General features: G+C 42.2%; 1 protein-coding gene across 1 annotated transcript in view; it reads left to right on the top strand.

Moving 5' to 3' along the window:
* The window catches only part of tmem214 (transmembrane protein 214), a 31,773-nt gene extending 13,177 nt beyond the window's left edge, over nucleotides 1-18,596 (top strand). Inside the window, exons 9-17 of the mRNA XM_084313757.1 lie at nucleotides 7,052-7,193; nucleotides 7,693-7,784; nucleotides 14,111-14,159; nucleotides 14,328-14,435; nucleotides 14,768-14,885; nucleotides 15,138-15,234; nucleotides 15,716-15,884; nucleotides 16,811-16,962; nucleotides 17,090-18,596. Of these exons, the coding sequence (XP_084169883.1) occupies nucleotides 7,052-7,193; nucleotides 7,693-7,784; nucleotides 14,111-14,159; nucleotides 14,328-14,435; nucleotides 14,768-14,885; nucleotides 15,138-15,234; nucleotides 15,716-15,884; nucleotides 16,811-16,962; nucleotides 17,090-17,216 (1,054 nt within the window). The 3' untranslated portion in view covers nucleotides 17,217-18,596. The remainder of the gene's footprint in view (nucleotides 1-7,051; nucleotides 7,194-7,692; nucleotides 7,785-14,110; nucleotides 14,160-14,327; nucleotides 14,436-14,767; nucleotides 14,886-15,137; nucleotides 15,235-15,715; nucleotides 15,885-16,810; nucleotides 16,963-17,089) is intronic.
* The last annotated feature ends 3,925 nt before the right edge of the window (nucleotides 18,597-22,521 follow it).

The following is a 22,521-nucleotide window of genomic DNA, read 5'->3' as shown; positions in this document are numbered from 1 at the left end:
CTCCTAAATTAATCCATACAAATTGGATAAAAAAAATAGTAAAACATTAGCCTACAACCAGGGCTGTACTGTACAGTGCGACACAATGTCGTGGTGCTATGAAAGAATCTGTCGGCAACAGCGATAGCCTGTGTGGAAAAAATATTTGCGTGTGGAGTGAATCTGGGCCACTTGGTAGTTGTAGTCTATCATGCGATTAAAGTCCATGTCCCTGTCTGCGTAGAGTCTATATACATCCAACACCAAATCCCATAATTCCTAGCGAACAATCAAATCGAAACTGAATGTGGCATCTTCCTTTCAATAAGTTTAAGGCACTAATTTTGCTCTGCAAGAAGAACGGAGTGGATATCAGTCCATCTTATGACAACCACGTCCGATGTGGAGAGATAAGATGATGATGATTGACGTGATGATGTGATGATTGATTGACGGGGACACGGACACTTCTAACGTTCAGGTTCAGCCATGCATTAGGTGAGTAGTAGTAGCCCACTATTAGGACGTGAAGTACTGTCTACTTAAATTTCCCTCCGGGGATCAATAAAGTATCAACCTATCTATCTAATAATGAGACAATATGCAAATAAGATAATACTAATAATTGTCACGGTTCCCCGTATATGAAATGAAAGTGGCTTGCAACTATACTGCTGGTAAAATCACTGTTTATTGCTCGTTTTGCATAGTATTACATTCCACTTCTATAAACAATCGAAGTCCTACCGTAAGAGCCTCATACGGGTCAATTAAACCTTTTTGATTAGAGTCTTCCTTTGAGCTAAGTTGGACTGAACATTTCACTGTCAAAAGCGCAAATGTAAATAAGGTTGCGTCGCAACACGGTTTTCAAAATAAAGGTCACATATACAAATACCTCTCAATTCTTATACAAAAAAGTCCCGGATATACATAAACATTAATTGACATAGATCTCTATAAACGGCCCAACACATTGATCACTTTAGGCACACACTGAAACCAGTAACATCACAAATATGAAGCAGGTAATTACCCATAAAATAATAAACCTTTCATGGGGTTATTTACAATAATAATAATTCATTTGATTTCTAAAGCACTTTTCATTGTGAAACAAATGTATGCAGAGTTTCTTGTCGTCCTGATTAATGCAATGGTGATCTCACACACAGTTTGTTGTTTTTGTTCTATTAGTGATTTACACACTTTCTCAGTTGGTTCATTATAAAAGATACAAACCTGAAAACAAACGCACTTAAATGTTAAATAAAAGGACCACAGTTATGAGGCAGGAGGAACATATTTTTTTAATAATGGTAAAATTGTTATTTAAAAATGTGCCCCTAAAAAATATTCTTTGCCCCTAAATTTCTCATTTAGGGGCAAGTGTGCCCCTAGTGAAAAAGCTTAGTGTACAGCCCTGCGATACCAGCATTTTAGGCAGTATCGGCGGCATTTCCGATACTGGTATCGGTATCGGAACAACTCTAGTATTAATATGGCAAAAGTAACTGTACTTGCAGTAGATTTAATTTCACTATCTTTGGTGCACTGTAATGTACGGAAGCCCTAAGAGGCCGTACATTCATACATTTTATTTGCTCCGTTTTCTCGTGATAACGCGATAATTATCTTATCACTTTGAGGCACATTAATGTGTATATATATTATCTGTAACAGCAAGGCATAAAGCTATTTCAGCCTGTGTCAGGCCTTGATTGAAGAGATATGTGACTCAGTGATCAATATCCTCCTGCTTAGCCCCTTTCGTGACTGATGCACCGAGTGCATCATAGTCACGTTATCATGAGAAAACAAATAAAATTAACTCGTTATCACGGGAAAACAGAGCGAATAAAATTTATGAATGTACGGCCTCTTAGGGCTTCCGTAGTAACGGGCGCCTGGTGGTACTAAATCCAGATTGAACTCTGCTATTTGAAAGAGGAGATTTGGCCCGATCCATGTATGACCTGGCCACAATACTGAAATGTATACACCTGATATTCATATTTCAAATTGCATGTGTCAATATAGTCAAGTTAGACCGCGCTCACAAGTACTCACACTGGGTGCTGTAATCCCATAAAGTTCAGTATAACAAAGCAGGATAGCCGGACCAGCACTCACAGGTTCAATGTTTTTTTAATTGGCAGCCTGAATCAAAGCAGACATGTTTCGGACTAATGTCCTTCTTCAGTGGTATGGCATGTGTCCCCATGGAAAAATTCAGTACTGCATCTACAAAACCCCCTGTAAATTATCTGCCCTTTATTCATTTGCGTAGATATTTTTTTTTACATTTGATCTCAAGAAGGTGCTGAATCAGGCACACCATGTATGTACTGCGCTGCGTCGTGGATCGGCCGACCCGAGTTTGATTCCCGGACACGCCGTTATTTGCCGTATGTCTTCCCCCTGCTCTCTCTCCCGTTTCACCCTCACTGCATCTGTCGGTCATGTCTGACCAGGAAAAAAAATTATAATTTTTTTTTTCCGAGTAATACACGGTCAATCGAGTATAGCATGCGATCAATCGATTTGGATTTTTCTTTAAAATGCCCATCCCTAGTCCCTAGATACCAAATGAATTTACAATTAGTTTAGTTTTTGCAAGAACAGCTGCCAGTACATTATTTGTATTTATTAAACTAATTGTGCTAGAAACAAACTAAATAAAGTATTGCACAACGTAATATCAATAGTAAAACAAATAATAACTTGCCATTATAAAAACTAAAACAAATGCACAAGGTTAATGATTGATAAACCTGATAAGATGTCAAACATGTTACTTGGGCATCACCATCTGGGAGAATCCACACTTTTTTGCTAAGTCTGGGTCACACGAGTTCAATCTCCGGGTGACCGAACACCAAGAGGTAATTACTACTCCTGGGATTTATGTCTGTTTGTTTTGTCCTGAAGTTGTAGATTGTGAACAAATGCCTCGCGCTCTGCCTTGGCAGTAGCTGCTTTTACCTTGCATTCTCGTTTCCTCTCAACGTGCTCTGCCTCTGCAGCTAGCACTATTTCCTCCTGTTCCAATATAGGCAAGTCAAGATACTCTTCCAAACGCAAACCCCCAAGCAACTGAATTTGAAAGCTCTCCTTTTCCAGGCTTGCATCAAACTTTAGTATAGAATAATGAGCAGCTATTTGCGCCAACTCATCCTTTGAACAGCTCTTCACCTTCTCCACTGTTGGCTCCGCAACAAAATCCTCCATGTTCAACGTCATTCTTACTATCCACAGCAAATGACAACAAGGAGATAATACAATTGACTGTGCACCACTCAAACGGTGTAGCACAAAAGGGATATAGTTCAATCCTGAACACGAGTAACTCACCCACGGTTCCGACGACCTTGGGTTCAAACTCCAATTTTCCCTGTATCCACAAAAGGTTAGCACGTAATTAAATCACAGTGATTTAAGACACACAGCATAACTATAGCACGTAATTAAACTTGAACGCCGTAGTTTAAGACACACAGCATTTCATGTTGGCACACAATTAAATCACACTGTATTTAAGACACACAGCATAACCAATGTTAGCACGCAATTAAATCACCCACAGTAATTTAAGACACACGGCATACCATACTGGATCACAAGTCAAGCTCAATAATGCATACAGATCTTATACTAGATAATCACAGCAGACTCAGCTACTGGACACTAGCTATAGATCCCTGCTGAGATGACTCACTACTAACTACATACAGATCCTATACTAGAGAATCACAGCAGACACATCTACTGGACACTAGCTACAGGCCTCTGCTGAGATGAACCACTACTAAATGCATACAGATCCTATACTAGAGAATCACAGCAGACATTGCTACCGGACACTAGCTACAGGCCTCTGCTGAGATTAACCACTACTAAATGCATACAGATCCTATACTAGAGAATCACAGCAGATACTGCTACCGGACACTAGCTACAGGCTTCTGCTGAGATAAACCACCCACAAGACCAACCTTGTGGAGTCACTTACATACACATGTATCCCAAAATACTGGAACCAATGCTCTTCAGTAACACAAACACAGTGAGGCAAAACCTCTTGTGTTACACTCAAGCAACATTCACCAAACAAATTTAAACAGGTGCTCCTTATAATCTGATATGACCACAAATAGCTTCTAACATCTACACTGCAGTCAATGAAGGACTGCTAGGCCCACCACATGTCTAATCTAACTAAAAGACTTACATCAGGTCCTAACACACGAATTATATTTCCTGGCCCCCTAACCTACCTATACTGTAAGCGAATGCACTGTAGACCTAGCTTTCTTCAACCACACCTGCTACCAGCCAAAGATCATATCGACCATACACCCGTCAAGCATATGGTACTAATCCTTTCAATGACCGCCCCAGGGTTAAGTGGTACACAGGAAGCTAACAACAGCCAGAAAACAATGAAATTACCTACTTGTGGTGTCTACTAAACTAAATATTTTAAAGCATACCAGTAGTCAGATTATAAAGCATAGAGCATACTGTTTGAAGACCGGCTCAAGCACATGTTGCTAGCACATGGAGAAAAAAAACAAATTGAAGCTCCCATGTTAACAGCACATGGAAAAAAAGAACACTGAAGCTCCCATGTAAACAGCACACGGAAGACTGGACCAAAGCTCCCACGTTAACCGTACGTGAAAGACCGGATCCAAGCCTCCATGTTAACCGTACAAGGAAGAGCGGCTAGAGCCCCCATGTTACGTTCAATCCTACAATATGGCTCGTTTAGGCCTTGAACGTAAAGTGGTGGATACAGGATACTGGACAAAAGTTATCAAAAATAACTACATTAGCACAGCAACTTAAAGAGCAAAAAAGATGGGGAGCTGGGTGATCCAAACTCCATAGTTCAAGAATAACAAAGATAATGCACATAGGCAAAAGGAAGAACAAGCCAAAAAATAGACAGTAAAGCAGTGAGCACAAAATGAGGTCTTCAGGTTAGGCCTCTGGAGAACCAGTGACGAGCGACGGCTGCGAGAGAGAACGAGAACTAGAACTCCTAGTTAGGACATTTACTGTACATTGGAGGGGGTTGGGTTAGGGGGTTGGGGGTTGTCGAGCAAATGCGTAATTTTTCAGTTTTTGACACAGAATGTGTTAACACTTCCGGCGCCAACAGCAGAGGGCGCTGTGACCCTTTAGTGCCAGTGCTTTATCCAATGGAGGATATGACTTATTTGCGAGTGCTTAGAATATATCTTAAATTATGCCTATGGGTCTAATACACCCGTCGCTTATCAATGAGTTGGTTGCAGTCAACATGTACAAAATGGATTGTTTTTTCATCGGTACATTTCCGTTTTATACCGTTTTGAATAAGAGTATAGTTTTGGTGATTTCTACTAATTCCAGAGAAAGATGCCATTATAGCCCTTTAGTGGAATACACAAAGCACGTTGTAATTTTTCGGCTGATTTATGAATCGTTTTCAAATAAACGCTAGATTATCGATAGTATGTGTCCTCATGCACGATACAGAAATGGGCTGAAAAATCGTTTATCCGTGCCTTGGTCGGAGCCAACGGCACGCACACACACACACACAGACACGTTGTGATCGCTGTGAAAGAAACATCTGATTAACCCAAGATTGGTAACATAGAGTCCTCACATCTGATGTCCTGAAAAAAGATTAATCCAATTCCTGATCGCCATTCCAAATATTGATCCAATGTTATATATCCAAAACACATAATCCACGCTGTTCAGAGTGTCCCCAGTCCATCTGTTATAACGATACTGCATGCCCGAGAAGGAAAACCTGGACCGGACTTTAATGCACAACCCCAGCCAGAGGGATTCCAATGATGTGCAATAATAATAATAATAATAATTTTATTTGTATAGCACTTTTCATACAGAGGTTGCAGTTCAAAGTGCTTCACAACAGTAAAAAATACAGGCATAAGCGGGCATAAAAAAGATAGACAGGTAGCAAGGTATGGCAAATCAGTGTTTCACATTAGGATCTAGCATCCCAATAGGCTCTCCGCTTACAGTTTTCAGTAACACAAATAATAAAAATAGTCTAAAAATTATAAAATAGAACGGACATAAAAAATACAGGCATGAGCGAGCATAGCAAGGTATGGTAAATCACTGTTTCACATTAGGATCTAGCATCCTAATAGGCTCTCTATTCAGTAATACAATTAATCGCAGTGTTTCACATTTGGATCTAGCAAATAATAAAACTAGTTTAAAATGATTCAGTTTAAAATAGTCATCGGTAAGAAGTAAAAAGTGCAATAACCGACACATGAATTTGATAGGCAGTGTATAAGAGTAGGCAGGGTAAGAATAGTGCAGGTAAATACAAGTTGTGTCAGGATATCCCTGATGTTTCCTCTTGCCACTAGGTGGTAGCAGATATCTATCAGTGAAATGCCTGAGCAAAGAGATAGGTTTTAAGCTGTCTTTTAAAGATGTCTAGCGAGTTAGCTTCCCTGATGTTTTGGGGTAGTTTGTTCCATAGTTTTGGGGCATAGTTGATAAAGGCTGCATTACCGATCCTCTTTTGACTGCTTCTGGGAGCCTCTAGTAGTCCAGCAGCTGATGATCGCAGTGTTCTTGCTGGTGTGTAATACCATTCGGGAGACGATAGGCGCCGGTATTTGCCCTTTGCGAGCTCAGACCCATTCCCAATAATAACGTCAGGCTAGATGGATGAAAAATGAATGGATATAGCGAATCAAAGAAATATCGATTGGCGCCCAAAGCATGGCGAGTTAACCCGGACTATCTCGGGTTTGGCCTCCAAAGGGTTAATGCTAAGAACATGTAAAATAAATAAATAAAAATTAACAACAAAAAATGCTACCATTACTGGAAAAGTTAATCCAGCAATTTTATGGGTTCCATTTGTGAAGGCGCCTCGAGGGAGGAAATTCCCCCGGATATCATTCCCTGCTTCCCACTTCACACATGATCCCATGCAGGGAATATTCCTGGACCTGTCGGGGATATACTGCATGTGTGGAATTGCATGAACCATTGAGTTGAATCTGTTCTTGTCTATGTGCAGTCTGCAGGAGCAGCTGAGGCGTCTGTACCCTCGACTTAAAGTTCTGGCGTTCGGAGCCAAGCCTGAGAGCACGTTGCATACGTACCTGCCCTCCTTCCTCTCCAGAGCAACCCCACACTGCCCTGACGACATGAAGAGAGAGGTGAGGCCCATCACACAGCAGGCCCTCTGAAGCGCCGTGTAGTACAATCAATGCAACATCTTTAGCATGGATGGCCTCGTGGGAATAGATTGTATTATTAACCCTGGCTTACAAGTTTCAAGCTTTAGCTGCAAGACTATATGAACATGGCCATTGGCCAAGGCTGCCACATATCTGGACCATTAGCCTACAATGACAGCCAAGGCCTCTTACAGTATCAAGGGCTGATACTGTGCCAGTTTGTCCAAGACGACTTGTTCCATATACAGGCTTGTTCAATATACATGCATACATTTTTTACTCCTTCAGTAGACTAGTATGAATGGAATCCGGCTGGTTGCAGTTCCAGATTAGAAAGATAGGTGATGTCTATCACGTGTTGTCATTAACAGACACTGCATGCCTCATTGCAGTTGTCATCATCAACTGATGGCATATACCCCCACTTCCATGGCAAACATGATAAATCATCTGTCTCTCTCTTTCTCCTGTCATTCAGCTCCTGAGCAGTATGACAGAGTGTTTGTGTGTGGATGTTCAGAGTCTTGGGGTGTGGAGGCAGCTGTACACCAAACACCTACCCCAGTCCAGGTAGGATATAAATGCACACACACACCCATACATCCTAAAGGATAAGTTCAGAATTTTGGACCCCTAGCCTTATTTCCTAGAGCCTTATTGGTAGAGTCCTTTCTCAGCACAATCCATGGTGTGGCTAGTTAGCTGCCGCAGCTCCAGCTAGTTAGCCACCGCAGCTCCAGCTAGTTAGCCTCGCAGCAGCTCCAGCTAGTTAGCTGCCGCAGCTCCAACTAGTTAGCCACCGCAGCTCCAACTAGTTAGCCGCCGCATCTCCAACTAGTTAGCCACCGCAACTCCAACTAGTTAGCCGCCGCAGCTCCAACTAGTTACATTTACATTTAGTCATTTAGCTGACGCTTTTATCCAAAGCGACTTACAAGTTCTGTACGACAAGCCATCAGGAAGTGCACAACTCTTATCAGCTGAGTAACAATGTTCATCAAAGTGTTGAGTGCTACAGTGTCGGTTAGTTTATTAGGACAAGTGCATGACCGCCGCAGCTCTAACTAGTTAGCCACCACAGCTCCAACTAGTTAGCCGCCGCAGCTCCAGCTTGTTAGCCACCGCAGCTCCAACTAGTTAGCCGCCGCAGCTCCAACTAGTTAGCCGCCGCAGCTCCAACTAGTTAGCCGCCGCAGCTCCAGCTAGTTAGCCGTCGCAGCTCCAGCTAGTTAGCCGTCGCAGCGCCAGCTTGTTAGCCGCCGCAGCTCCAACTAGTATCCGCTTCAAGGCCCTCGACCTAGCATACCGTGCGGCAAAGGGAACCGCTCCCGCCTACCTCCGGTCAATGGTCTCTAACTACACACCCTCAAGACCCCTACGCTCTGGGTCATCAAGGAGAAGCTGCCTTTTCTCAGTCCTTGCCCCACAATGGTGGAACGAATTACCCACCCCAGTTAGGACAGCCGAAACCTGTCCAATCTTTCGCCGTCGACTAAAGGCACACTTCTTCAACCATTATCTGAAATAATAATAAAAAAAATTATAAAAATCTAACCCTAACTAGGGCTGGGCGATATGACGATATTATATAAATATCGGGTACAGTTCATTAACGATACACTTTTTAAACGTATCGTGGATATCGTGATGTTTTGCCCTCGCGTTAGAGGCCGCCGCGGCTGAGATGAGACTTACAAGCGCAGTGCTAAATGCTTTCCTCTCCCTCTCGCCTCTCCCTCTTGCAGAAAAAAAAATCAGTCACACACACACTTGCCCAAATTACGTCATCTACACGCACATACACGCACGCAAGCGCACACACCTAGCCAGAGACAGAGAGGCGGTGGCTCGGTGCTAGGGATGCCCCCTGAAACCCAGAAGTAAGTTCCGACGTTAACGGTACTGTTATCGGTAAATTAGTCTATGAGCGGATTAGCTACGGAGCTAACAGAGTGTACCATCCATCTGCGACGCAACAGTAGCAGCAACAGTGGACACGGAGTAATGTTAACGTTATGTCGAGTTCATACTACACTACACGTATGAACTCGACATAACGTTAACGTTACTCCGTTTCCATGAAGTGTTTAATTAGCAGCAATCTGTTGTTGAAAATGTAACGTAAACCGGAAATGGAATGCGAGGACAGGAAGCCGTCATGAAGTCGGCTTCTGGCCCTTGTAGTCATATATATTGTAGTCTTTTAGTCTTATTAATTAAAATATTTTAACAAAATAAAAAGCAGCAGCACTATTGGATAACTGAGTCATGTTTGCTAATATATTTCTTTCTTTAGGGGAGTAGGACATTTGTTTCACAGTTTTAGCATGATGTTTTATAGATGGCTAGGTTAAACACAGGTTTTTGTTTTTAAGGGGGGGGGGGTTGATTTGATTTGATTGAAGTTTATTTCAAGTATGTGTAACCCAGGGTTCAGATTCATAATTATCAAAGGAACATAAATAGTTCCTGTTTATCTGTGAGCTACCACTTCCTGTTTTACCATGAGGTCCCACTTCCTGTATATAGAATGTAAACCAGCGTATGATGTCATGATAGAAGGTTCTGGAACCTTTGTGATGTCATCCTATGATGTCATATAGAACGTTCCGGAACATCTTGGTTTCCTATAAAAACAGCTAGCCAGCTCTCTTTCCGCCTCGACCTCCGAACCAGCAACATCGACCTGACGGACCGGACTAACCAACCGACTGGAAGCCGCAAGTCTCAACCAGCATCCCGGAGCAGTCCAGACCACCCATCACCAAGTGTGCCTAGCTGGATCGATACCCGATGGCGAGCCAACCCCGGAACATTTGATATACCTCCAGACTAATGCCAGCCTGATGCTCAACTATTGCTTAACTAACAGTCCGGTAGGATTGAACTGAACGAGACTACAAGGACTTCCAAGGGAGTCGATCCCGTTCATCTTGTGTTATTTTGATATTGTATTTTGTATTTGATTTGATTTAACTTGATATATGGATACAGATATTCTCCTATAAGAATTAGAGGATAAATGCTACCACCGTATGATGTTATAATAGAACCTTCTAGAACATAGAACCTTCTAGACCGTTTGTGGTGATGTCATAATAGAACCTTCTAGATGACATCTCGATTATAGCCGAATCGCTTCCTGTTCGGCCTGTCAAGAAAAAGCGGCACCATTCGGAGGTCGAGGCGGAAAGAGAGCTGGCTTCTTCTTCTTCTTCTTATTTGAATTTCCGGCAGTGTAGACGCATCGTGGCGTATTACTGCCCTCCACAATTCTTGCTTCGCCCACACTTGAGAAAGTTTACACTCCTCTTCCTCTTCTTCTCATCTTCAAAACACATTTCTATCGTCTCTGTCTCCTTCTTCTCTGCTCCTCTTGTCATACAATCACAATACAAACATCATCTCCTCTCTTGGAAGGCCCCCCCAAGAGGGGGAACCCTCCCTGCTCCTCTTATCTTCTTCTTCTTCTTATTTGAATTTCCGGCAGTGTAGACGCATCGTGGCGTATTACTGCCCTCCACAATTCTTGCTTCGCCCACACTTGAGAAAGTTTACACTCCTCTTCTTCTTCTCATCTTCAAAACACATTTCTATCGTCTCTGTCTCCTTCTTCTCTGCTCCTCTTGTCATACAATCACAATACAAACATCATCTCCTCTCTTGGAGGGCCCCCCCAAGAGGGGGAACCCATCTTCTGAGAGAGAATTGGCTTCTTGAGAGCTAGCTGTTTTTATAGGAAACCAAGATGTTCCGGAACGTTCTATATGACATCATAGGATGACATCACAAAGGTTCCAGAACCTTCTATCATGACATCATACGCTGGTTTACATTCTATATACAGGAAGTGGGACCTCATGGTAAAACAGGAAGTGGTAGCTCACAGATAAACGGGAACTATTTATGTTCCTTTGATAATTATGAATCTGAACCCTGGGTTACATTCTCCCCTTCTATGCTAATGCACGTCCCTGTGCATATTATCCCAGGACTACATTATCCCAATCCTATGGGGTTCTGGGGAGTCTGGTCCTAGAATGTTTTACTTTCTAGAAAGTTCTTACCTACTAACATTAACTATTTATGTTCCTATGCTAGTTATGAATCTGGACCCTGGGTTATTATGCAACACAACAAACAAACATCAAGTACAGATATAGCCTTAAGCCGTTCAAATAATAAATGTATACATGCATGTAAATAAATAAATAGTTACAATATGTAATCTAATCATCTAAATCTAATCTAATATATAATCTAAAAAACGAAAGGCTAAAATGCTAAATATATATAATCTAAGAATCCAATAATCTAAATCTAATATATAATATAAAAATGCTAAATGCATGAGTCTTTTGTCTTTAATGTTCGCTTGCAAACTCAAATACTGTCTTGGTAAGCCTCATAATGAATTGTTTGGGGAAAAAAGGAAAAACATCGTGATGTGTATCGTGTATCGCCGAAAGGTCAGAAAATATCGTGATATCATATTTAGGCCATATCGCCCAGCCCTAACCCTAACTAACCTTATTGTCATGCACTTGTCCTAATAAACTAACCTACACTGTAGCACTCAACACTTTGATGAACATTGTTACTCATCTGATAGAGTTGTGCCATTCCTGATGACTTGTCGTACAGAACTTAAGTCGCTTTGGATAAAAGCGTCAGCTAAATTACTAAATGTAAAACTAGTTAGCCAACACTTAACACATTGGTCGCCAAGAACGACTTGTGCCGTTTTTGGGATCAATATTTAATTTTTTCGCCATGGTATTCATAATTCATCCAGCCAACCTCCGGACTGCAGTGGGACCCTGTATGAGATTACAACACCTCAATACCGCCGCCTGGTGGATGGTCGGGCGAGTTACACTCTCGCCAAAACCCGAAGTGCCGATCGGTGCGTCGAGGAAATCCCTCCGGCAGTGATATCTTGTTACGCGACTCCAGACAAACACTATAGTGCAGTGGGGCCCAACCAGTCGATCGCGATCGACAGGTAGATCGCGAGCTGATTTCAAGTAGATCTTGATTAATAAAATTCGATTATTAAAAAAAAAAAAAAAATTTCTTTTTTTTTTTGCTAAATCAACTCTTCCTCTCCTTGTTAACTACAACAAGCAATGCTGTTTGTTATTTAAGATGAGGTCAGACTCGGCACTGACAGATTTGTGTTCATTATGCTGCTTTTATAAAGCCTCAAATGACGGCTTACAATATACAATTTTGGCTGGTAGCTCTCGGGCTAGGTGGTAAATAAAAAAGTAGATCTTGGTTCAAAAAAGGTTGGACACCCCTGCTATAGTGCATTTGGATCGCTTTGATTTTGGCGTTTATTGCGCCATACAAACTGGAAATGGATCTAGGAGATCGGCGTCAAATAATTGGGATCTTGGCGGCTAAGTGGCGCAGTGGACAAGGCACTCGCCACTAACGCAGGATATGCTGGGTTCGAGCCCAGCTCTCGGCGTTGCTACCAGCTTGGTCGTTCATACTAATACAATTGGCAGTATTAGGGGGTGGGAAGCTGGTGGGTGGGGATCGGACGTTGTGGACAGCGACTCCTACAGGTCGGTTGGTGCGCCTGCGCAGCAGAATCAGGAAGCAACGGGGGCGGCGTGTCCCTCCCACGCAGACCCTCGCCACTTCGAGATTGAGCTGTGCAGGTGAAAAGATGCGACGGCTGCCTCCTCGTGTACCGGAGGGGACAAGTGATTCAAGGCTTTGTCCACATTGCAGCCGACCAGTGGGAGGCATGGCCTAACAATGTTCTAGACGGGAGGGGTAGAATTGGACAATACGAAATTGGGGAAGGGAGAAAAATAGAAAATGGGGAGAAAAAGTAGATACAAAAAAATAATAATAATTGGGATCTTTTTCCTCCAGTCTCATCGGCGAACGGTAAGAGGACAGTAACGTTATTTTCAGCCCGATTGTTTATTCATTTCACTGCAAAACATCTGATCAATATATCAACCCATACTAAATAAAGCCGTTACTGACGATCAAGGAATTATAAACGACCCCCCCCCCCCCCCTTTCCTTCACGCGTGATGAAGCATAATGTATACCGATCATATACATTTGAATTTTTTAATATAGCGTGTATAGGAAAGAAACGCCAATCGATAATCTATCATATGCTTCAGGGCCTATAACTACTGTTTTTGGAATTACAGCAGAAAAGATTAAAAACATACTTATATTCTCGACGCTATTAACACAACAATGTATGAATGAAAAAATATAACGTTCCTACATCCTGAACGATAGATAATCGATGTTGAATGGGCCATAGTAATGTCAATATAGCAATACAATTTAAAAAGTTATAGCCCTGCAAAGAAGGTAAACATCTCCATAGGCTTTCAACGGTGGCAGACTGGGTACTTTGATGGGCACAACCCCCGGCGCCCAATGTGTTAATGTAAGGTTATCGGGCCATGCTTCAGTCTGGACAAGCTCTGAAACAAACACTGAAACCTACTCAAGTTCACCCAAAGTAAAGACGTCTTTGTAATTGTAATTTTATTTTTTAACGTTACATTACTTTTGGAGGATTGATTGAAAACTTTATTAACAGATTGCAGAATGGGTACAGCTCAATACAAACAACTGCTAAGAGGATGAATACTTTTGTCTTGTTTACTAAGGGTCCTCCATTTTCAATTCATCAGGACATTCATGACATACAAGACATACAAATATACAGTACTAGGAGCTAGGTATCCAGCATGGATTGTGCTGATAAATTACTCTACCCTTTGACGACATCATCGATGAGTAAGAAAAGGGGGCGTGGTTAACAAATCCTGAACTTCCACTTCAGCACCCCTGGTGTTTCCAGTGTTGGTTTAATCTTGTGTTTCCCCTCTTCTCTCCTCCTCCAGCCTCCTGTTGAGCCATTTATTAAAATCATGGAATGCCTTGACACCAAAGGTATGGATATTACTATGTCTTCTAGTGGTTTATAACCCATGTTCACATGATGGAACCGGGGGTGATGACGGTTGATTTATTTAAACTGAGCAGCATTCTGAAGTCGATTTATTAAAACCCGAGCAGTGTTCTGAATTTGAACGATGTGTTTTCTGGCTGACATTTTAGCTGCGTAAGAACCTTCAAGAAACCGTCCAGTCTTTTCGAGTGACAAACGAGGAGATGAAGGAGTCTGCAAACTCTGAAGACCTACAAGATTGCAATGCCCTGTGCCAAGTAAGACTCACACAGACTCGCACCGCACAAGGCAGACTTTCCAGGAAAATTACATTTTCAATAAAGTGATGAATTTCTAGCCCCAAAATGTTTTTCAATGTGTAAAACTTGCATGCACATGCATTTTAAATCATGTCATGTACAGTCTAATTCCCATGCATCAACAAAGAAATTCCATCAACTACATGTTGATGTTATCCTTTTGCATGGGAGTATATATATTTATTTTGACCCATAATGCCTATTGAGTAGACCGCTCCATTTGTTGGCCTGAGGTTCAGACAAACAAGGTTCTGTGGTTAGTGAACCATGCTCTCCTTGTCCCTCTCCAGTCCCTGCAGTTGAAGATGCGAGGCCACAGCTTTCCCTGGTCCAGGCTGGCCATGGCTCTGCTGGTGTTTGCCGCCGGCTTCATCGCACATGATATACGGTTACACGGCTCTTTCGCAGGTCAGTCCAGAGTGACTGCACACAGCCACATTACACTGGTTAATGGGATTCCTATTAGGGCAGTGCTGAATTTGATAATACCCCCAGGCTGGATCAAAAGGATTTTGGACAGAGTTGTGTACGTTGATTAGTATGAAATATTCCTTCTGATTAAAAAATTCACATGGTGATGCTACAGTATTAATATTGATCTGTATCATGTTCTGTCAGCTTTTTATATGACAATGTGTGTGTGTGTTGTGTATGTTCCAGACTCGACCACAGCGAGTTACCTGCACAGTTCAGGAGTGATGGGTGTGACCCAGCAGGCCTGGAGCAAGGTGTCTATCTACTCCAGGGAAGGTTTCAGGTGTGTTAACGACACCCATTTACTATTTCCATCCATACCTCCTCCCCAGTTACTGAGGAGTATTGGATGATGGATTTATGCTAAAGTAGGGCTGGGAAGAAATATTGGGGCAGGAAATAATGTTTATATTGAATTGTTTCATTTTAATCTAATCGATTCTTAAAATCCCAGGATTGATCTTTTAATCGATGCCTTTGTTCATTGAATGTGAAGATTTTTGCGAAATATTTCTAGCGCGACTTCCGTCCTGCATATGACTAGTTTACCTTGTGCTGAGTTTCTGCTGAACTACTACAGAATCTCAGTTTACCAAATGACACCTTTTGACAACTAATAGCAGGTGCTGGTCTCCTGAAACCAGTGCCATCAAGCCTACTTGAATCAATATTGAATCAAATTTGATCTGGACCTTGTGAATCGTAATCTAATCGGTGCCAATACCCAGATCTACTCTTGAAGTGTCTGTGTGTTTTCTCAATAGCTGGTTGGAGACAAACACTCCGCACTACTATTCTGAGTGCGTGCGTGTCCTGGGCCCACTAATGGAACAGGGTTTGGAAAAGACGAAGGCAGCTGCCATCTTTATCTCCGAAAACACCAACAAAATGGTTCTCTGGGTCAGAGAAAACACACCGCTGCTCATGGAATGGGTAAGAGATAACTGAAGTGTGATGATACACCCTCATTCCCAGTAAAACAAACGCATGAAGGCACGGTCAGGTGTCTGTGCCTGTGAAAGCAGTACTAAAGGTCAACAGGTGGGCTTCTCTGTACTTCCTCAATATTTAAAATGTTAAAATAAGGGAAAATTACTATTGTAAATAGTTGCTCATTGACTTATATCACTAATTGTTTCATTGTTCAAAATGCTACAGAAGCAGAAAGTCTTACTTAGCTCTGCATTTGGTTGACATTCTTTATGTTTTGAGCCTCGCGGCTAAAGAAACAACATTGAGCTCCACAGGTTTGCTGGAGATGGGTTAAACAAAGGTAGTCTGGGTGGTGTAGAGGACTAGGCACCCGCCTACCACCGCAGAGACACAAGTTCAATTCCCGGCAGCGGTACCTCCAGCTTGGTCAGTTTTCCCAATTGGGGTCCCACAATTGGCAGGGTTCACTGATGGTAAGCCGGTGGGGTATTGAGTCCAGCACGTTGCCACAACGACACCTACTGATTGGCCGGGACGCCTGGTCAGCAGAGAGGGGATCTGGCGTGAACCTCCATGCGTTTTACACTCTCCCAGTGAAAATCCTAGTCGTCGGGTGAAAAGAAGCGTCTGGCGACTCCACATGTATCAGAGGAGTCATGTGGTAGTCTACACCCTCCCCAGACTGACCGTAGGGCAGCATGTGGTAGTCTACACCCTTCCCAGACCGACAGTAGGGCAGCACAACGACCACGATGACTAAATTGGGGGATGAGAGACTAGGGCTGAAAAAAGATGTTAAACATTCCCTTTTGATGATTCAAAACTATTTTGGCAAAGTATGAACCATTTACTGTTGGTCAATGATTATCTTGCATTGATTTTTATTATCTGGATGAATTACTTTTCTTGTGTGTGTGTGTCTCCAGGTGAGTGCCAACACTCCAGACAGTGTGTTCCAGGTGCTGGAGTATCTGAAGGAGCTGCTGCTGTTCCTTCACCAGAACTATATACTGCCTGCCCTGGCGTACACCTCTCACCTGTTACAGCAGGCCTGGACCAGCCTACAGGACTCCTGCAAGTCAGTAATTTTTTTTTCTGCTTCGGTGCATCCCTGAAAGCATATCAAAGAAGTACAGAATACAAATAATAAAAAAAATAAAAAAATAGTTCTAATGACTAATGCGACCTGCGTGTGTTTCCTGCAGTGGGGAAGTGTCCGTATCCTGTCTGCAGAGCCACGCCGTCTCTTTTACCAACTCCACGTGGCACCTTGTCCAGGACACCACCTCTGCCATTAAGACTTGGGCACAGGAGCTTCTGACGAGAGCATGATAAACACTCGCATATACACACTGTTTATACACACGTGCACACACACTTGCTCTCATATACGTACAGTTAAGACGGGGGTGCGCAGCCACCTGGACCTGGTCTGAGGGTGCCTTTTTACTGCGCTGGGCCCTGCTCTCTTCAACCATTAATCGCACAAAGAGACTAGACGAGCAGACTCTCACTCAAAGGACCCTCTCTCTCTCTCTCTCTCTCTCTCTCTCTCTCTCTCTCTCTCTCTCTCACACTTTCTCTCACTCGTTCAAATAATTTCCCCAGCATGCATGCTGTTTTTATAGCAGTTTTTTTTCTACCAACACTTCCCACCCCTGGGTGCAGAGGTCATCCCCTCCTCAACTGTTTCCGTACATTCTGGATTTATGCATTTCTTAATGTAATTTATAGAGTATTATTGGTTTATATTTGTTTAATTTATGAAAAAGTACTCTGTGAACCTGCTGAATGGGAGCAGTGGACTCATAGGATATCCCAGAACTCTGAAGATGAGTTCTCCAAGCTTATTCTCTATGACCAGAAAGACTGATCAGTTAGTGAGTGTGTGTGTGTGTGTGTGTGTCAGGCTAGGCACAGCCGTTGTAATGTCTGGCAAGTACCTCCCCCCCCTTTCCCCCTCCCAATCGGCAGTTAACTATGGAAAGCCTTCATGTGATGTTGAAGAATATTTTAAGGTATGGAGGTGGATCACGTCTGATCAGGAGTTTTTAAGAGAAGAACAAGAAGAGTATCTATCACCTGAGCCTCGTCGCGGGACACGAGTTTGGAACTGGTCCGGCTGTCTCAGCTGTGAGGGTAGAGGAGTCTTTCTGTTCTGCACCTTGTTATAATCGTACCGTTGGCTCATTGCGGTGCCTGTCCGATGCTTGCAATGAGCCAACGGTCAAATACCATCCTTTTTAAATCTATTTTGTTTTCTAATCTCTACTCTATTTAACTACACACCGTCTCTGATTTCCAGCCTGTCCTTATCCGTGTCTGTCCCTCCTCTTCCTCTGTCAGTGGAAGCCAGACAGAGCTGAGCTAAATGGCAACTGAGACTGTGGGCGACTACTGCTGCTTCCCTCATGTACTTATTATACTTGAAGGCTTATGAGGTTTTGTGTGTAAGTGCGGACCTGCATGTCTGCCTTGGTATTGGGGTGATGATTGACCTCATAGCCACCATCTCCTGTATGCTATGGTATACCGTATACCCCGCCCCACCCCTCCCAGTTTTCTGCCTCACATGAAAGACTGATGATGCAAACCTGTATTGACCGGCTGCTTATAACCCCTCCCTGTAAAAGAGATGTTTGGATGGACACAAGAATGAATAATTTGTTACTTTATAAATGTAAATGATTTATAATAAAGATTTCAACCTAATGTAGTCTTTGGAGATCACTTAATATTTTTTACTGATCAGACTTTTTTGGTGGCTATAAGAAGTAGGTTAATATTTCCATCTAATGAGTTGGAAAACATGATGAAACCGTTTGACTGAAAAAACCTTAGGTGGTTTTCCCATGTCCTGAAATGTCCCATTTGTGCATGCAGAAGATCATCTCATGTTGGCAGTGGCACATATATGGTTACATTTCCTTCTGAAAATGTTACTTGTGTTTTGATGGCTTTTGGCACAGGGGGGACTAATAATGTGGGCTTATTTAATTCTGATGTACTGTATTTTCTAGTTTACAAGAATTGTGAGGCTGTAGACTATTTGTTAACATTTAAAATATTTGTCATCGTGGAGTAAAATAGCTGAATTTTGTTACGTTCCCTGATGAAAGAGCGGCAGTTGACCAAGATTTTCCCCTTAGCCGGAATAATAATACATTTCATTATACCTACATTTCTGAGAATCTCAGAGTGCTACAGAGTTAAAAAGAATAAAAAAAAAATATATATATATATATATAACATACGATAAGACATAAAAACTAATAAAAAGGAATACTATATCCATCCAGATAATGTCTGTGTGATTTGCCGAGTTTGGCATATATCTGCCAATGCCATATAACATATATACTGTAGCTGAATGACATTGGGTTTGTGGCGCTCAAAACGCCAAAATGCATTTAAAAAACGAAACTGCAATTTCCTTTTACAGAAATAACCGCTATGAGAAGTTTAATTAAAAACGATTAGCCTATGGTGGGTGTGCTTCGGTCTAAACTAGTTTCCAATTGCTGAACACCGGGTGGAGACATTTGCCAGGCTCTTCCCCTTGACAGCAGCCGGAATATCCCAAATGTTTTGGAGGCAAGGTTATATTCATAAATACGATTGAAGGTCTATTAAGACCGAATCCTGCACACGAGACAACTTCTGATTTGTGCATTGATCCGGAATGGTAGGTCTAATCTCAAACAACCCAAGCAAGACACTTAACCCCTACTGCTCCCGGTGAGTTGCAATCCGGTGGATGCAATCCTACCTGGAGGGGAGAGAACAGATGGTAGAGGTAAACGGTACTCTATCCCCCCCCTCACAGTGAGCTGTGGTGTTCCACAAGGAAGCATACTAGGACCGCTACTCTTCCTAATTTATGCAAATGACATGTCGTCAGCCTGTGACTGCAACTTGTTCCTGTTTGCGGACGACTCAGCCCTGCTGGTCTCTGACAAGAACAAATTGCAGGTTGAAAAAACCCTCAGCACGGAACTAGGCAAAATCTGCATATGGCTCGCTGATAACAAACTATCATTACACATGGGCAAAACAGAGTCCATTCTCTTCGGTTCAAATAACAAACTCAGCAAGACCGACGGCTTCTCAGTTACAGTGGGTGACAATATTGTCACAAGGAAAGACGAAATTACCTACCTGGGTTCCATCCTAGAGGCAAATCTTTCCTGTGACAAAATGGCATCCAATGTAATAAAAAAAGTCAACCAACGAACTAGATTCTTGTACCGGATCTCCTCTCTGGTAAACAAGAATACCCTGAGGACTCTGGCAGGAGCACTCATTCAAGGGTACTATGACTATGCGTGCACCTCATGGTACCAAAGCACCTCAAAGGCGCTTAAAACAAAATTACAAACATCACAAAACAAACTGGTCAGACTACTACTTGACCTGAACCCCAGAACCCACCTCACCCCTGCCCACTTTGCCAACCTAGGATGGCTTAGAGTAGACGACAGAGTACAGCAACTTGCAATGGGCCTGGTCTACAAGATACACTATACGACCGGGGTGCCCATGTACATGTCAAAATACTTCCCAAAGGTCAGTGAATACCACAACCACTACACCAGAGGAAGCTCAACAAATCATGTTAAACCCAGATTCGGCTCAAACAAGGGACTAAACACGTTTCGCAATTATGCCACAACAATGTGGAACGCCCTACCCAAAGCTGTAAAGGAATGTGAATCCCTGCCCACATTCAAAACCGCCCTTAAAGAGCACCTACGGGAGGCTGCAATTCGAAACTGGCCACCGTAAATGCCCAAAACCCCCACCACCTCCTAATAGACAGTCTCCTCCCCACCGCATGTATATATTCCCTCCCCGCCGTATGTATATTCCCCTCCCACCCACCCACCCCCTCCTAATGTACAGTCCCCTCCCCATCATATGTATATACTCTGTCAGGATCTAGGGGTAACAGTACTGTATATTTGAATACCGCCTATGTCACAAATGTATCAGTACTAAATACCTATATGTCCCTATGCCATAAATGTCATGTATGTTATGTATGTCATAAATGTCTATATGAATTGAAAATGGGGGACCCTGATGGAAACAAGACAAACGTCTTTCTCAGGTCTGCATCCCCTTAACAATTGTATGTATTGAGCCGTACTGTATTGTACCCATTCTGCAATCTGTTAAATAAAGTTTTCATTCATTCATTCATTCAGTTGGTTGGCGCCTTGCATGACAGCTTCCCCGTCGGTTATGCTATTTCTATAGCTTTTGAGTTATGGGGGGACCAAGGGGGGCATGGCCCCCCATAGTCAACAACACCTGTGGGGGTCTCAACAACAACAACAAAATTATGTACGAAGTAGTATTATTTATGTTACCTAAATAAATTGTTAATAGATCATATTTTTCTTTTCAGTTTTTAAAAGAACAGTGTAATTAATGTTGTGGAATAGGCTGCATTCACCTCTAAGCCGCTATGCGTCGCCCATGAGCGTGTCTACTAACGCTAGTCCAAACCCATTTGGTGAAGAAGAAAGACTTTCGAGTGGTGTACTTTGTCATAACATTGTAGCTGGGACACATTGATTGATTGATTGAAAACTTTATTAACAGATTGCAGAATGGGTACAGTACAGCTCAATACATACAATTGTTAAGGGGATGCAGACCAGAGAAATACTTTCGTCTTGTTTACATCAGGGTCCCCCATTTTTTATTCATCATAACATATGACATACACAACATACAGATAGACAGTACTGCTACATCTATACATTTATGACATACCAGATTTGCAAATACAGTACTGTTTGTGATACAAAAAATAGTCCAGAAAAGAGAGTATATACATTTGACGTAGAAGGTTGGGTAGGTGGGGTGGGGGGTTCTATTCCAATTCTAATCAAGCTGAGCATCATGTGTTCTTGCCTAATTTTTCACACATTTATAAAAATAAATCCAATCATGGGATTGAAGACATGCTTAGATTATAATTGGTATGGCCTGGTGAAAGATATGTATAGGCATACCTGTCTTAAAGGAATAATTGCACCCAAAAATGAAAATAGAAACTGAGGAAGACAAGAGGGCTGAACTGAGACTGAATAGAGCTGAGAAAGACTGAAGAATGCATTGTATTACTGTTTGTCTGGGAGTGCTTGCATTCTTTCATTTATTTGCATTTATTTTAAATTTGTTGGACCTTATGGTGTCCTTGTTCTGTTCTTGACTTATTGTTATGTTTTCTTCTTGACTTGTTTAAAGAAGACCTGTACGGCCCATGGGGACATTAACGTGTGTTGTTGGGCCTTATAAATCAATTTGATTTGATTTGATTAGTTTACTCGTAATATTGCTGCTTATTTGGTGACATGCTGCAGTAGTTACTGATGCTGCTACTGAAATATGCTTCTGTTCAGTGCAATTTATTTCTCATTCAGTTCTTCATTACCTGTGCATTGATCCGCAATGCACAGGTAATAACATAACATTATTTATTTATTTTGATTTATACAAGTATTTATTTATACAAGTATCAGATGATAATGTTACTGTCTCCTGATAAATGTTGCTGTTAAGTGCCATACAACAATTTATTTTCCATTCGTTTTTTTTGTTAGTTTTTTATTTATAAGTGCAGAGA

This window comes from Notolepis coatsorum (assembly GCF_963971535.1).
Source record: "Notolepis coatsorum genome assembly, chromosome: 5".
NCBI lineage: Eukaryota > Metazoa > Chordata > Actinopteri > Aulopiformes > Paralepididae > Notolepis > Notolepis coatsorum.
The sequence above is the reverse complement of the archived record's forward strand: the minus strand, read 5'-3'. Positions and strand labels throughout refer to the sequence as shown.